The sequence below is a fragment of the Anneissia japonica genome, unplaced genomic scaffold (genome assembly GCF_011630105.1).
Source record: "Anneissia japonica isolate Jap-2015-1 unplaced genomic scaffold, ASM1163010v1 scaffold288207_len127366_cov164, whole genome shotgun sequence".
Classification (NCBI taxonomy): domain Eukaryota; kingdom Metazoa; phylum Echinodermata; class Crinoidea; order Comatulida; family Comatulidae; genus Anneissia; species Anneissia japonica.
The window spans coordinates 71,934-89,614 of record NW_022712472.1 but is presented as its reverse complement, the minus strand read 5'-3'; the positions used below and the strand labels follow the sequence as shown (position 1 = coordinate 89,614).

General features: G+C 34.0%; 1 protein-coding gene across 1 annotated transcript; it reads right to left on the bottom strand.

Moving 5' to 3' along the window:
* Positions 1–2,647: 2,647 nt before the first annotated feature.
* Positions 2,648–16,053, bottom strand: LOC117107827. The gene is made up of 13 exons (XM_033249616.1): positions 15,775–16,053; positions 13,986–14,051; positions 12,751–12,852; positions 11,832–11,942; positions 10,912–11,070; positions 10,521–10,721; positions 10,268–10,366; positions 7,682–7,798; positions 6,059–6,124; positions 5,398–5,502; positions 4,868–4,975; positions 3,731–3,826; positions 2,648–2,878 (listed from the first exon to the last, which is right to left on the bottom strand). The coding sequence occupies exons 1-13, from the start codon at positions 15,869–15,871 to the stop codon at positions 2,721–2,723; spliced, it is 1,485 nt and encodes a 494-aa protein (XP_033105507.1). The 5' UTR covers positions 15,872–16,053; the 3' UTR covers positions 2,648–2,720.
* Between the last annotated feature and the right edge of the window lie 1,628 nt (positions 16,054–17,681).

Sequence of the window (17,681 nt, the reverse complement as noted above, 5' to 3'; positions counted from 1 at the left end):
TAGTACAGAGAATTATGATTGTTTATCAAAATCATTATACACTTAAAGGTCAGTGGCCTGTGGATTTTCGCACGAGAACGCGTAGGCTTACTCCATGCTGAGCATGGATAGCTAGCTGTTCTATAGCTGGGTACTACATTCCGGCTAAAAAAAACTCTGTCTTTAGGTCTCCGCCTTTTGGCCTTTTTACACCCTGATTGATGCGTCGGGGATAATAGCGTTGTGTTCGTTGACAATCAATAGAAAATTCAAACTTAGTGAGTGGTAAAATAATCGAGCTCTCCTTCCGCCCTCTGCTGGATCCGTCACTGAACTCATGGGTACACTTCCTTTTTTTTCCCTCTTTCTTTCTTCCCTTTAAGTCTTCTCAAATTTTTTTTATTTTTCGGCGTGACTGAAGGGGGTGGGGGAGCGGGCCCCCGTGGCCCCCCGCTTGATCCGCGCCTGAACCTACCTAGGCATATAGGTTGGCAAATCAGACAAACTATGCTTAGACCAACTCGCCTTCAATTGAATAAAATTACAGAGACTGTTTTTGGTTCAATGTTGTAATAATGTATGTACGAAAGTGCGTTCTACGCAATATTGTTAGGATATAATAATATATTGCTTACCGGTATGTCTTTGATTTTTTCTCTATATAATGGCCTAAAGAATGAGATAAAATTACCTGATCTATTTCAAGCGGAGAAAACCTTGAATTTTGAAGAACTTAAAGGTCATTAAAAACTCCTCGGAAGTCGGGAAAGCTCATTTCCGGCCATCTAGGAATCCAAAGTCCCCAGGACCCCTTTTAATGTTGGGGTTTTTTTTTTTTAGACATTTTTGAACCACCCTCTTTCATATCCTGGATCCGCCCCTGGCTAGAGTGCATTTCCCTCGTATTTCGAAATTGTACAGTACAGTGCTTTAACCAACACATCGTTAATCAGGGATTCAAGATGACGCTGTGTATAAACAATTGATAAACTTAACATTTACTCGTGAATTGCTAGGTACAAAAACGTAGGCTAACATTTCCAAATCTTTATTTTTGTACTTTTTGAAAAGCGTACTCACACCTTCAACCCCCTCCCCCAGCGTACCGGTACGTTTTGTAGGCCTACAATCTTGAAAATAATGGATGACCCCTAAGTAAAAAATAGTTGAGCAATGTAGTACCTTGCAAATTAACCCAGAAATCCGGTAGTTTGTTAATTGTTTATTCATAGTTACCAACCTGAGAGATTTGAAATGCGTGAGTAGGCCTAACTATACCAGTTGGCTGGGTGGGGGGGGGGTGGGTCCAAGCGGCAGGGGACCACTCCCTCCCCGCTCCGACGTTCTGAGCATTTTAAAGCTGTTTTAAAACGATTTCAGGTAGTGTTGTTGATAATACAGGTACATAAGCAAAAATTAATAAAGCCAATTTGAGTTTCAATGTAGGCCTATGTTTAATTTGAGCACCTGCACTATGTAGACCTACACAAACATTTCATTACTGATCAATTTTTAGTAACTCGTTAGTGAAATAATTAGGGCCTTCAAGAAAGTACTGTACTCTCTAATGACTCAAGTTACTGCATCACCGTTTTTATAGTTTTAATACAACCAATTTCTTCTAATTTTAAATACATTTTCCCCTGAATTTGTGATAAATCGTTATCACGCATAGACTTTTGTTAAATGCGTGACAAATTTGTTTCTGCAAAATGCGTGTTTCATCCAAAATAACTTTGAAATGCGGGACCGTCCCTATAAACTATGTTTATTTGGTAGCATCCATTCGCTGCCAAAAATAGTTTTTTGGCAGTTGCGTCCCCGGTGACATTATGAGGGCATTGTGAAGGCTGGTTACGCATTATATTATATATGTTTAATTAATAATTACAATTATTTCTAATTAAATTATTAAATATATACATTACCGGTATATATTAGGCCTAGGACATGTATACATAAAACAAAAAATAAACAAATAATAATAGTAAATATATATAAGTATATATATAAAAAAAACTTAATAAAAACAGAATAAAAACATTAAAATCGAATGAAAGAGAAAATGCATTGAAACAAGGAGAGTATACGGATTGCTGATGAGTAGGGAGATGGGCCAACCAACCAAAAATGAATGGACTTCCTGTATAATAAATGTTTGGAATCCACAAGCACTCATCAGCAAAATGAATAGTCACGCAACAAAAAAGTTATGTAAACGATTCCTTAAAATGTTTCTTAAATAAATTAAAATTTCCATTACTGACAGGCAAAGAAAGGTAAATCCAGCAAACTATAATTCTATGACAAAAAGAATGATCAATCCGTTGTGCATCGTGGATTTCTATTACTGTACAAAGTGTAATTTCTTTATGCTTTAACACTTTTAGGAAGTAGCACCACTTTTGAACTTTTATAATTTGCACCAAGTTCGGATTAAGGTCGTAATTAATCGTATACACTTTTTTTTATAACCTAACTCGAGCACTCTCATAACAGTCGTTGGCAATTAAATAGTGTACAAAAGAAATACATTAATTGGAAAAAAAAAAACAAAGCAGGAGATTGTCTTCCGTTATTAGTGTCCGATTCATAAGAACCATAAGAAATTGTCTTAAAATTTATCATTGGTGTCAAATCATAAAATCACGAAATATAACACATCTCACATTTTTGAGCAATTTTCCAAATGTTTATTATTAACAGAGTGACACTTGTGGGATTTTGAACACAATGTTGAATTAATTTTGCAGAAGTCTTACTGAAGCCTGCAAGGCGTATCCGCCGTAAACGTACGGACTACCACGTGACTTGAAGGTTGCTTTTGGCCCAGTGTAGTGTCCTTTACTGGTTTGACCGGTCCCCACAGTGTAGGAGTTTGGAGCCGGACTTGGTTTCACTATAATGGTGTACAATAGTAGAAATATATAGAGAACAGTAAAGAATGTATGTCATTTTTTATTCTATGTATCGGTGATGAAAAAATTCTTTTACATTTAACACACCCTCACGAACACCACCTCATCTCGTAAATATAGGCCTAAGCTATAACCTGTAATAGCTTACGTTGGTTTTCACAACAAGATTTAAAAATACAATAAAAAAAATTCGTCTAAAACACCTGTCCAATTTGAAATCACAAATAGAAGCGCAGTTTGTGTGCGTGTTAAACCGGGCACTTACTGTGGACCCGAAGGTCGTCGGCGATTTTATGTAGAATGCCAAGACGTGCGCGCGTAACGGATTGGTTTTAATGACGATCCGCCGTTCAGACTGCCACCGACAACCAGCAGACGGCGTCACGTCGTCTAGCGCTCACAAAAGGCGGAATTGAATTTGTGAATAATGAGTCAGTGGCGTATCTAGGGGTGTGCGTGGGGGGCGCACGTCCCTCCAAAAATTACTTGCGCCCCCTAAGTCGCCGCCAAAAAATCACAGTCAAGTAGTTAAAAACCACCCTAAAATCACCTTATTTTGCAACTTAGCACCCCTTAACTGATCATTAAGACCCCTCGCACTTCACCTTCGCGCCCCATATCACTATTTCAAGGCTTCTGGGTGCGTCACTGCTGCGAGTGCCCGACTTTACACAAAAACTGCGTAAGTTTAAATATGAGCACGATATTAAACCAAACCTCGTGCCATCAGCAATGCCTGTGTCTTATAAAATGCGCATTTTCACGCATTGGACATTGTGATTATGTGCAGGTCAATAAGTACAGAGTTATATGGACTTATAGCCGTTACTTACGTCTCATTTGTTTGGGTCGTTTAGTCATACTGTAGCTTGGACCGTCATTCGTATCTGCACGTGGATTGTAGACGTTTGGCCCAGGGTTGTCATTCTCTGATAATAAGAAAGTATTTTCAATGCCAGTTACACATTTATCATTTAATATAACAATTATTAGACAAACATTTAAAGAAAAATGTAGGCCCTATTCGATGTCTTTCCCAAAATTTATAGTATCAGACAAATGATTATCGTAAGGTCTTGTATTCGAAAAGCAAGACAAAACTGTAAGCAATTTGCAATATTGTTGTTGGTTATAAATAAATCCAGAATTATTATTATTATTATTATTATTATTATTATTATTATTATTATTATTATTATTATTATTATTATTATTATTATTATTATTATTGGCTGATGCTGTACACCATTATCTAAAATATTGAAAATTTTATTTATTCAAAATTTGCAAAGTAATTTACTAAATGGTAAACTTAGGTCTATTGTTTACTAGTAGTAGTAGTATAATAACCCTAAATGACGAGAATAATAAGTATAAAATAATATTATATTTCTCATCCACCAATCAGTGTCAAGCCATGATAAATAAGTGGTGCTCTGGTCATGGAGGTATAATGCTCTAATAAATCTTCATTATGGGATTTAATTAAGGAAATAAGTTCAATTGTTTTTTTCTTATTGCATGATCATTCAAGCACAACGTCAATCCTTATTCTTGTACTGGTGCCATTTCAAAACGCGATTCTCTCTTCTTCTTCAGTTGTCTTTAGACCGGGTTTTACAACCCATACTGGTCACTTATATCACTTAGCTTCTTCCATTTCTCTCTGTCCATTGTTAGTTTTTGTGCTTGTTTATATAGTCAAGACCAATGTCTTTTAAATTGCTTCTTCATCGTGGTGAGCCATGTAATTTTCTCGTCGTCCTACTTTCTTTTTAATTTTTCGTTCGGCTTCTGCTAGTGCTTGTTTGACAGGTGTGTGGTGATAGTCGTGTCATGTGCCCGAACCATCGTAGTCTGATTCAGAACAGCCCAATCGTATTCAAAATCATTTACATCTTACATATTTATACCCCTGAGTGAAACGTATGCCTACAATATGAAATATACAATATAAAGTGAGAGCTTACTTATAACTGGCTTTGTGCAGCGTTTTGCCATCGAAAAACGTGGAGCCGATTTGCCGTCTGGACGATGCGATACTGAAATGTCATAATGATTTGGTCCAGGAACTTCGTCTATTAGAATTATGAGAAACGAATAAAATAAAGTTTGATTTAGAATGGCTACAACTTTATACAGTTTGATTTGATATCATAATTTAGGTTAGATAGTGGTATTAAACAGCCAACCATATCTCTGCTTATGACAGATGGGGAGAAGGAAACAGTGAGCAACTTTAACTACAACTTTCTTATATGAAGCCTGGTTTATAAAATTGCTATTGTTACTAGCGGAAACACTCGGTACCGTAGCGATTGTATGAAAAATTTTGGGACAGATACAAATTGGCTTAACTTTAGACCTCTCCGTATCTTTTTAATGTGGTGGGTCCAAATTACATAACAACATACTTACATAAAATTAAAAATAATAAACTCATCAAGGCGTTTGGTATCCTAAGCCTAAACCCTACTCCATCAAATGTTATTATCCTTACTTGTTTTTGATTTTGCTGGTCCTTTCATAGTATAGGCTGGTCTGTCGTTGTCTGTGAACTTTCTAGGTCTGTGGTATGCACCTGGGCCGGGAGTATTATCCTTAACTTAAAATGGATACCAGTGATAAATTAATCAGCATTAGAATCAATGCTTGAGAAAGGATAGCCGAAGTGAATCTGAAACGTTGCATGTCTGTAACACTTATTTCACTTGTTAAACAAAAAAAAATTATCCCCAAAAAATAAATGATAATAATAATAATAATAATAATAATAATAATAATAATAATAATAATCATGATCATAATAATAGTAATTATGAACACCAAAATGATACAATGTATAGTGACCTAAACAAGGCATCAATACACCTTGTATCATTATTACCACGATCATCGGATGAAATAAGAATAATGTTTTTGAATAGTATAATAATTACAAATTATACTATAGCTTAAAAAGTAAAAAAATAAAATAAATATTATTTCATTGGTTTATTAATACATATGAAGCACGTTTGGTATGCAAATAAGCCAATTCGTAGATTGAACTTCGCATTCCTGCATCAAGGTCAATCAGCGTAAACAAACGTACACACAATTGATCATGGATACGGGCATGCGCAGTTCAAACTACGAATCGCCTTTTTAACTTCACTTACCCACATCTGGATATTCCAGGATATCAGGGAAGCAGGGTTTGCAATGTCTGCCACAGGAAAATGCATCTCATTCCTTTGCTCAAGTCACATGTGCAGGGGTCCAGGACTGTTAGGGTGATGACAGACAGCGAGCTCTCAGGGATTTTGTTGTGCCATTTTTTTATTTATTTTATTTTTCATCTGAAGCGCATAGAAGCTTTCTTGCATTTTGTTATTATATGACCTAGAAAGGTATTTTTTTAACAGCGATAATAAAAACAATAGTACAAAATTCAGTGCAAACATAAACATGTATTTATTTCAGAATTGCAATTTCAGATGTCATTCATTAATTCAACAAAATGAGAAAATGCCTACTGTCATATGATTGCCATTCACCCTTAAAGCATAACAAAAGGTGCCTAGTAGTACTGCTCTGATATAGGAACAAATGATCTGTATCAGTTGTATAAAAAGAGCTAAAGATGTGTATAAGAGACAGAGATAATCCTAGACTGTAGGAAACATGTTTACTACAATTAAATCCTTAGTTCTTTTCTTAAAATGTGTTGTATTTTTCATCAATTTGCGTCCGTTTGGTTCCATCATTAAAGATTTTAGTTCGGAAGACCTGCCAATTTGTTTGCTTAGGAAGTATGAGAAGATATCCCTACGCTTCATTAAAGCTGAATTGGATCATCATTTTTTACACAATTGTAAAACGTTCGGCGTTTTCCCAAAATTCATTTATTATAAATCATGGAAAAATATTGGCATGAATTTTAGTTTTACGCAAAAGAATTTAAAAAAAAAGAGAAATACAGACTATTTCTCATAAAATATTACCATTTTCTCGACGAATTCATCGTTACTAGGCAAATTCAGAGGTTGTAGATCGCATCCAATGGAATACTCTCGCTTTTATGTATACTTTATACAGTCAATAAAGTGCGCCCTCTCTAAAGAGATTAGTTTTTGTACTTCGCATCTCACACAATGAGGTCGTTCGGTTAGGCTGAGATATGTTTGTTTAAGTGTCAAAATCTCAGTCAGAATCAGTTTTTTAACAAATTTGAAATAATTCCTATGAAATATTATATTTCACAAGTGTCAATACTAGCAACGGAAAATATCATGTCGGCCGTTTTTATGTGTGATAACAGAACCTAAATCGAGGTAGGCTAATGTTTTCGGCGCCTACGATATTTCTTCTCACGACCTATCGCAAAATCAAAATGAAAAATTCATCCGCATTTATTTTTTGTGTGGAACACAAAAAAATCAAATTTCAGTCTTATTTTATATTTTTTTTCATTCTTAGGAATGTCTAAATTCAGTTAAACTAGCAATTCCGTATTATATTTATAAATCTTTATAACATTATACAAAAATTAGATTTTTCTTAAAAACTGAAATTTTGCCGGGAATGGGGCTTTAAATAACTGTTGCAATGGCATGGCCAATTGCGTCCACGGGCGCGTAAAGGCCGTTTTTCACTGGGAGAATTTATTCGCGCGAATCGAAAATTTGTGCGCATTTGAGAATCTCGTGATGAAAATTAAACTGGACACGCGTACAGGCGAACATTTTCGATTCGCTCAAATAAATTCGTCTAGTGGAAAACGGCCTTAAGACAGTACTTACGGGTATTTTCAAATGGCTTATATGTCATGCTGTGTGCCGGAGCGTTCGAATACGTCATAAGATCACGCATTATGTAAGCATTTGGACTTGGCCCAGCTTTGTTTTTCGAGTCATCTCCTTAAAAGCAATAACAAACATTTTCTTATATTTACAATTGAATTAGATAATGTAGCCATATAATTTATAATTCAATATTTTTCAACTGCTTAGGCCTCAGTAGTGAGTTATGTTTGGTAAACCATATCATTTCAAAATGCAGAGGAATTAGATAGAACTGAAAAACAATTTGAAGCTTTACAACATAATTTTAGTGAGCAGAGCACAATGTGAACAACCTACAAATTACCATTACATAATATACAATAAAGGTAGAAGGTAAAATCAATTCTGTCGAAATATTCAATCACTGAATTAACTTAGAGACGAAAAGATTAACATAAATGAATAGAAACAGTATGCAAAAATATTAAAAACCTTCAGGAAACGATTTAAAATGATTCCATATCAATACAAGTTATTTAAACCATGGAATCATGGAGTGTAATCAAACCTAATATTACCACCGACTAGTCAGAACAGGGCCATGTTGCCACAAAGTCTTAAACTGCGGTAGTGGACCTTTCCTATCAATGTGACTATTTCTACCCCTCCTGCTATACTCCTACAATTTTGAAGTCATTTAGGAGGTCGGCTTTACTCATCAAAACCAGAACCAGAACTCATACCGTAATTTACGATGTCGGGTTTGTTAATTAGCAACAACATACAAGGTGCGGGGCTTACCTGTTTATTTCTTCCATTCGGCACTTATGTAAGAGAAAATGTTCTTTATCATTTAAACAAAAGGACTTTGGAGATTTGCCTTTGTTGAACTCTTGGTCCAGTGCATTATATAATAGACCCACATATACCTGGATGCCATCACCAAATAGCCTTCTCTCACATTTATACAATTAATTCTCCAAAGTTTTAACAAACAGAATCACTAACTCATGACCTTCAATCAACCTCATAAACTGTTAGGATTCAGAAATGTTGTTTCAACTACATGACTATCTACACTTAATAAACCAGATAAGGGGCGAATCTAGAAATGTCCGAAATGGAGGCCGAAAGTGGGACCGATCGAGGTAACACTGCCCTAGGGAGTCCGGGAAATGTTTGTTTTCTAGAGGCACGAAAATAACCTCCAAGGCGTTTTGGGCGATCATTTTTTTTCTTTAATTTTCTTTACTGTCCAAAAAAAAAAGAGGACCCTAAAATCCTCCCCTGCAGATCAATTAAAAACAAGGCAAAGAAACGACCATTCTAGTTTATATTGACTTTGAGAAGACTGTTGATAGTTTAAATTAACCAGGGCTCAAATTCGTCATAAAATTATTATCACGACATCGTCATTAAACCATTCGAATTGCTGATGACATTGACTCGTACTAACGACAAAGAGTCTGTATAAACTGAACATACCAAGTAATAATATTGGAGATTGACCACTTCACCAGAACCACTGACCATTGATGGACAAAGATAACAGCAATGGACACAAAGAATGAACGGGTTCTCGAGGCAGAGGAAGACAGAAACCAGATAGCCTATAATTCAATTAAATTAAATTTAAAAAAACATTTATTTCGTTTAAAAGCTAATACAATATTAAACCCAGGGCTTCGATTAGGACTAGACAAGAAGAAAACTTGTATCAGCTAGCCCTGCAACCGGATTTACAATAACAAAAAATGACAATAAGAAGCATGCAAGCAGAACCAAACCAACAAAACATAAAGTGTTTCTTTAGTTAACCCTTTTGAATTTGGTAAGATTTTTTTAATTTCTGTAAGTTCCTGGAAGCTTATTTCATTGAATAGGACCTTGACCGCTAATAAAAAAAAAAGAGTTTTTCACAGAGTAAGATATTAATTAAGGTCGTAGATATTTAATTTTAAGATTTTTAAATAAACGTCCAGCTGTAGATACGTAATAAGAATTTTCTTGAGTCATGCCCACAATACCATATAAGCTTCATATCATTCAAAGTCATTGATCCAACACCTAACACATACTCAGCTCCCTGAAGAATAGTATTGCATCTGTTAGGTGGATAAATAGTTTTTGGTTAAGTTTCTAACACAGGGATTGACGACCACGAAGTAAGGTTCAAAGAAGAAGAAAAAAAGAAGACGACGAAGGAAAAGGAGAACAAGAAGGAAAAAGGAAGAAAAAGATGGAGAAGATTAAGAAGAAGAAGAAGAAGAAGAAGAAGAAGAACAAGAAGAAGAACAAGAAGAACAAGAAGAACAAAAAGAAGAACAAGAAGATGAACAAGAAGAAGAACAAGAAGAAGAACAAGAAGAAGAAAAAGAAGAAGAACAAGAAGAAGAACAACAACAAGAAGAAGAAGAAGAACAAGAAGAAGAAGAAGAAGAAGAAGAAGAGGTAAAGGAGAATGCGGAAGAAGATGATAATGAAGATGATGTTTTTCATGAAAAGGAGGATGATAAAGTTTAGAATATCCACTGTTTGTTCAATGTGGATTATGCCTTACATTCAGGCTAAACTTTGATGATAAAAAAGCCGGTAAAGTCTTACCTTTCTTTCGCAGTGGTTGTCTACTGTGTATCGACATAGCGACTCCTTTGCCTATTGTAGTACCGATATTGTATTCATTAGGAGATGGATTGTCAGTCACTGAAAATTAAAATGAAATATTATTTTCAATATTTTTATCTTGAACATTTTGTGCTGTAAGCCTATTACTCTTTATCAATTGAATAGTGATGTATTTATCTGGCAGCGCCTGCTATAGCAAACATTATAAATTTGGATTGGAACATTGTTTCACCTTTTTGCCAATCCGATGATAATCTCTTCGAAAGGCTGTATGCCGGCCCGTGTCCTGGTAGACTTGTTTCTTCAATCGTGTAGCCGGCAGGTCCAGGGCCAAGGGTATCCGCATTAGTACGACGACTGCATCCAAACGATTTCCTAGGACCACGAGTCGGAGATTTAGGACGATACACATTAGGTCCAGGTGTTCGAACACCTATAAAATGCGGTAAATAAAATCTTCAGTTTATATTTACTCATTTGAACTGTTCAATTCAATATGGTAGTTAAAGAAAATTAGTAGACCTATTACATTCCATTGGATTGGACAAATCAGCATGAGTTGAACATATTAATTTAAAGGTGGTCGTGTGAACACATGCATGCATATCTTAGATTTAAGTTACCGTAGGTGTCGACAGGTTGGACGAGCTGACTAGGATGCCCCGCGTTCACCCCTTCCGCATGTCGGGATGACATGCCAACTTTCGGCGCATGTTTCCCTGTGTTGTTGTACTGAACAGAATAACCAGCAGGTCCCAGACTACACGTCAAGTGATGTTCACCTGTTGAATACAGCACGTTTATCAGAACATAATAATATATGGCAATATAGATCTAGGCCTAAACCGCAACACGATAATTATTGTAATATACATCTACATCCTATTTGCTAGTTTTTGTTAAAAAGGTATTTTACAATTTTACGTTATAATAACGTTGAAGTTTGGTACGCAACAGGTTTTTTTTTTTTTTTTTTTTTTTTTATCTTAGAGCCATAAATACGTAGTATTAACGTAATTTCAAATTAATGTTGCTACAACGTTGTGTTAACATTATTTTCTGATATATCTTAGCCACAAAATTCACAGCGTGAAGACTAATATTATGAATAAAAATCCAATTTCAACATTCACACGACACTAGTAGGGTATTAACTTTCAATGAATCATCAGAAATCGAATAAAATGGTTTTCGCTGTTAATGTTGTAAAACTGGTTTTTAGACACAAAAGGGGAATGGTGAATGAGATACAGAGCCTGACTTTAAACCCTATATATATATATATATATATATATTTTCTCCAAAGTTTTAAGCTCAATGCAGCAATTCCTCTAATGATAAAAACTTCATAAGTAGAAATAGTTTTGGAAAAACAACGTTCAAAAGAAAATAATATGTTCTGAAATAACGTTTTGAAAGACCTAAGCTAAGTTACAAGGTCTGCACTATCGTCTACTATTAATGGCTTCTTTATAAAACGTTTCATAGGCCTAAAAATATTTATTTTCCATTACAGTTTTTTTGGAAGAAAGGATTCACTCACTTGGTACACCATGAGGACATGTGATACCCTTAGATTTGAAGGTCACGTGTTTATTCCTCAAAACTAAATCTCCGTACGTTTCATAGTCTGCTGGTCCTGGGTGATGCGGCACTGAAAGTAAAAATAATTTTTTACAGTGACTATTGACTATAGCTACACTTATTGTATAGGTTTATTTTTTGTTTGTCAGTTACTAATGATTAAGGGTATCAATGGTAAGCATATATTATTCTACAGCATTAAAAAAAAAAATCATTTAAAAGTTAGAACGTAATGTAGGCCCTATGTTACCATCACCCGGTTTGTACAACTTTCCAAAGTGTCAATTAAATTTAACCACTGTCTAAGCAGAACGCAAGGCCAGAAATACGCGCTTTTCATACAAGCGCACGCTTTTACGAATTTACGACGTATAATAAGCTGTCGTTTGGTGGGACGTTATCAACAATACCTAATCGGGGACGAATTTAAGGGCCCCGGTCATCCCCCACCCCTTTTTGGAAAGTAATATGCCTAAAGAAGAAAAATGAAAAGAAAGAAAAAAAACATGATCTCCAAAACGCCTCAGAGGTTATTTTCGGGAGTTTAGAGAACAAAAATTTCGCAGAGCCCCTAGGTTGGTGTTATCTCCACTTTCGCCCCATCCCCCTTTCGGCCCCACCTTTCGGACATCTCTGGATCCGCCCTGCCAAGGAGTGGGGATTAGCGGGAAGGTCCATTACCGTATATCATACTAAAGTATCCTATGACATTTTGTGTATGTCGACCATATTGGTGTTATGCTTACACTGTTTTAATTAGGCTTATGACTTCATAGACACCACGCAAGAATCTTAGTATTCATATTATCTGCTGTGTCAATAAGTCTACTTAGCATTTCTTTATTCATCATCATTCCGTAATTATCGATTTTTCTTACATTTCGGAGGCTTCGGCCGGCCAACAATAGAGTATTGTGGTGTTAATGGTGACGTCAGGTGCGACTTTGGTTGATAGTCTGCTGGACCTGGTAGCGGAATAGCTGTAAAACAGACATTAACGATGATAATTATATGAATGCGGCAGTAACACATGAGCCTCTGATGTCACATTGTTGTTTTAGGTCTACAGAACATTAATGATGCCTTAAAATAGGACACGTTTAAGAAATAACGCACTGCACATTGCAGCCAATTAAAAGATAAAAAGCATGACAGTTACATTTCCAGTAGGCATACTCTACAATACATAAATTCAGATTGATGTAAAACTCTTAAGATGGAAAATAATTTAAAAATATTTTATGATGAACGATCATGCAGATGTATATAATTGATAATGTTAAGCCCTATCAAGTCAAATTCTATCTGACAAAAACGTGTGGCATGCCTAAATACGGTAGTGATGAAATCACATAATGACTATATATAGGCACATCATGACTATGTATGGGCATACAACAGTTATTTGTCAAATATAAATTCATAGTTTGGACAGGGCTTAATTAAGGTTGCACATTGTCTATGATTTGGTTCTTGTTTATTTTTAGATTTAACCTTTTAAAGTGACCATATAGGATATTTTGTTATGTTTACGTCTCACAATCATGACCAGAGCCCACCTCGAAATTTGCAAAGTAGCCTACGATTGCTTACGCGCCTGTTAGAAAATGTATTTTTAAAACACCATGCTATACTTAAATACCTAATGTAAGCAATTCAAATATAGAATGTTATTGTTAGAGTTCATTAGGTAATCACAGCAATAAAAGCGTCAGTAACATCTATTGTTTGCGGCGACGGCGCCATGGAATAAATATTCCATTATGAATGTACAATATAAGCATAGAGAATGTTAATGTTGATAGTATCTTAACAGTGGTAGTGTTACAATAATATAATTAGTATATTAGACGCATGAAATATAGGATATAATATTTGGTATTTGTATATAACTTGAGGTAATGATAGCACATGTTCGATCACAGCATTCATAATATTAAATACGACGTCATAACAGAATAATAAATAACAATAATATTGCACTGACAGAACGATCTATTTCTGCGTAATTGTAATAACCATAATTAATAATAAATATAGTAATGATAATGATGATGATGATGATAATAATGATGATGATCACTACATAAAAATAATTACAAAATTATCTTACCTTGCTGAGTTAATGGTGCCTCCCCATCTGAGATAATGTACTCGCCCATTGCAGTACGCTTGATATCTGTAAGTCCAGATATGAAAATAAGGTTGTGTTGTCTCATGGAGGTATAATACCTCCATGGTTGTCTTCAACGAAAAATTCAGATTATTTAAACAGGCCTAGGCCTATATACTATAGTATAAAAATGCCTATACTGGTTAATCATGTTTGTTAAATTATTATCTGACAAATTACGGGATATATATAGCTAAGTAAGATTTGATAACTTTATTGAGACAGCACAAAGCAACAAGAAGTGATGACGTTATTTCAATTATGTTTTGATAATACTTGCCATTTTCTCAAGTATGTTTATAATGTATTAGGGGTCTAAGAAAATAAATGTATCAAACATGGTAATAAGTAGTCCTAATATACAAGCGTGACAGTTGGAATCAATGTCAATCAGTCGTGAGCTAGTTTTTACTGACCGTATTCTACAGCTGCCATCACTCACCATAATTATTTTGTTGGTAAATAATAACCATATAAGCTGAAACTTTTACGATGAATAATTTAATTCCTGGAAGTTCCCGTTTGATTATTTTTGAGCTTTTGTCTGGGAAAATATATAAATTTTGCTAAAATGCTGACCCTGGATATTCGATATGTCGGGATTCAATGAGAAATACAGACGTTGCCATAAACAGAATAAACTACAAGAGCCATATAAGAGTATTTTGTAGGCCTACGTTAGATTTTCTTTCAATTAACTATCTGTCTCTTTCCGCAGGTGGCTGAAATAAGGAAGACTGAAAAACGGATATTAAAATAACCTATCGATTCCTTTTTAAATTATGAAATATCAATAGAAAATTAATGTTGAATTTTTGAAAGAAAATTCAGATTTATGACCTACAATAACAAAACAAATTCTCAGCATTGGTTCGTCTTCCAATTTCAAAAGACGGGAAACACAAGCAGGTGTTCGTAATAATTGATTCAACATCAACTTGATAAAGCATTTACGCTGTCTAATATTTATTTAGGCCTAACACATGAATACTCATTTATTTTCTCATATAGGCCTAAGTACATTAAATTATTATGAATATTAGACCTACTATGAATGTCATTATTTATGATTAGGCCTCTTATTTTAATGCCGGATGTTATATCAATGAAAATAATAATACTATTATTAACAATGGGATTTCTATGATCAATATTATATTATATTGCCAATAATATTGATATATGATTATATAAACATTCTTTCCTTAATTACACATAAAATTATCATTATTTATAATGAAAATTATACAAAACCTTTTGATATTGTTATTTATTAATTAGTTACACATGGTTATAAAACTGTTGCGTCTAATGATAATGATAGTAAAATAAATAATAATAATTTATTATGGTAATATTTAATTTATTACATAAGCATAAATAATCAAAACACATTTTCCAAATTTCTATATACAATAAGCATATTAATATATATATATATATATATATATATAATATATATAGGCCTATATTATAATGTTTCTGTTTCTAATTTATCTATTTGTTTAATAATAATAATATTATTCATTAAAAATTATCACATACGCTGTTTATATTGTAATAACGGTGCTACGCAACAAACCTAATATGTAAGTCTGTATAGGCCTATATAAAAGACGAAAGCAGGACACATGTTTAACTAAAGAGATCCCATATGATAATAATAATATATTATTATTATTATTATTGGAAAGTCTTGTATTTGAGTCCTACTTAAGCTAATGCTTACCTCGTTTTCCTGTCATATTGGTGTTTGATGTTATGCTGGGGAACGCATTCTTGTCTGTTGGTTCTCCCCATAATTCGCCTTCGCAGATCGTTTCCATGAAGTATATACAATTAACTATAATAAATAATATAAACCAGCTATCAGTCTTCGTACAAGATACAAAAATGAAAATCCTTTAGAAAACTGTGCGTATTATATAAACATTAGTAGGCCTAACTAGGTAACGGTCGATATGTACGCGGAGGCGCGATGACAAATTTTACGTATCTATACGCAGATATCTCGATAGTCCGTTACTAAGCTCGCAGTAAGAAGACGGTGGTTACTACACAGTGAGTGTAAAAAAGCATGTAACCATTCACGACGTCTGATATATCAAATAAAGTGGCATGGAAACCGTGTCATACGTCAGTCAACAATCCATAACTATAAATTGAAGTATACATGATACCATGTTTTTGGATTGAAAAAATGGATTGTGTTATTGTTTTAAAATCAGTACCGTATTAACAATGAGTTTAGTTAAATTAAGGAACGTAAATGATATAGGCTAATTGAACTAGAAAAAATAACGGTCAAAACAATCAATTGTGGATGATTTTTTTTAGACGAGATTGTAATTTCAGAACAAATAAGTTTAAGAATAGACCACTCCCCCCCACACCAAATAATCTAACTTTCCAAGCTTAAATCGAGGTATACAACCGAGAGTGTATATATAACCGCTTACAAACACCGCATAATGATAGGTTCTATTTTAGGTACAATTTTAGATTTCTTCTTGTTATGTTTAATATTTAAAGTAATTTTTTCTTTGACACTTATGTTTTACCTATTTCGCTTATAGGTCTTCCAGTTCAAACAAATTCCAGCCATTTTGGTTTATTTTTTATTTTTTTATGATAATACGATGTAAAGTATGGTGCCACGTATGTTCCATATAGATAATCGAAAATTAAATAATTGATATATATATATATATATATATATATATATATATATATATATATATATACATCATGTAGCAAAGCTCCCAACGAATGTTGTCCTATAAATATTTTTTTTATTATTTATAGGTCATTCGTTGAGAGCTATGCTTGATGTATTTATGTCCTTTATTTGCCTTTCTTTGATGATTTATATAATTTAACAGTGTCAACGGACATCTTGATTTATGTCATATGCTATTATTTGTTTCCAGCCAGTGTAATATAGTGTATATGACGTTATTCCAATCTGTTCGACCATGAAGCATCTGTAGTCTAAGGTTATGACGTTCTCCTTAACAGCGAGGGGTCGTAGGTTCGAGCCCTGTCAGAGGCATTTTATTAGGCCTACACAATTTATTTATTCGAACACTGTATTTACCTTTCTCCGATTATTATAATATATAATCTAACATATTATGTAATATAGGCCTATATGTATTTATGTATAATTTACTATATATATATATATTTATATATATAAAATAAATAATAATACAATGCTCTAATATATAGGAGCATGATGCTATAAATATATATCATGTTCCTATTTGAGCACTGTATTATTATCTATTTTGATTTATACATTATTTGTGTTCCCAGTGCTAATCAGCAATTGATTTGATTTATGATTTACAAGGTACTACATACAAGATTTTATGAAGCTTGAAAATTTGCTAAGGGCTATGTGTGAGCCCTCGAGATGTATGAAGAGAGCGAGGCTTAGATCAGTAATTATATAGTACGGAGCTCTGTAGTCTAAACGGTATTACGCTAGATAAACGTATGTCCAAATTGGGATTCAAGTCTAAGATATTCCGATTACCGTTCATTTGCATGTTCTTCCCATCAAGACACGTTTTTTCTTCACGTACATATATACGTATATGACCTACATACACACACACACCCCCCCCCACA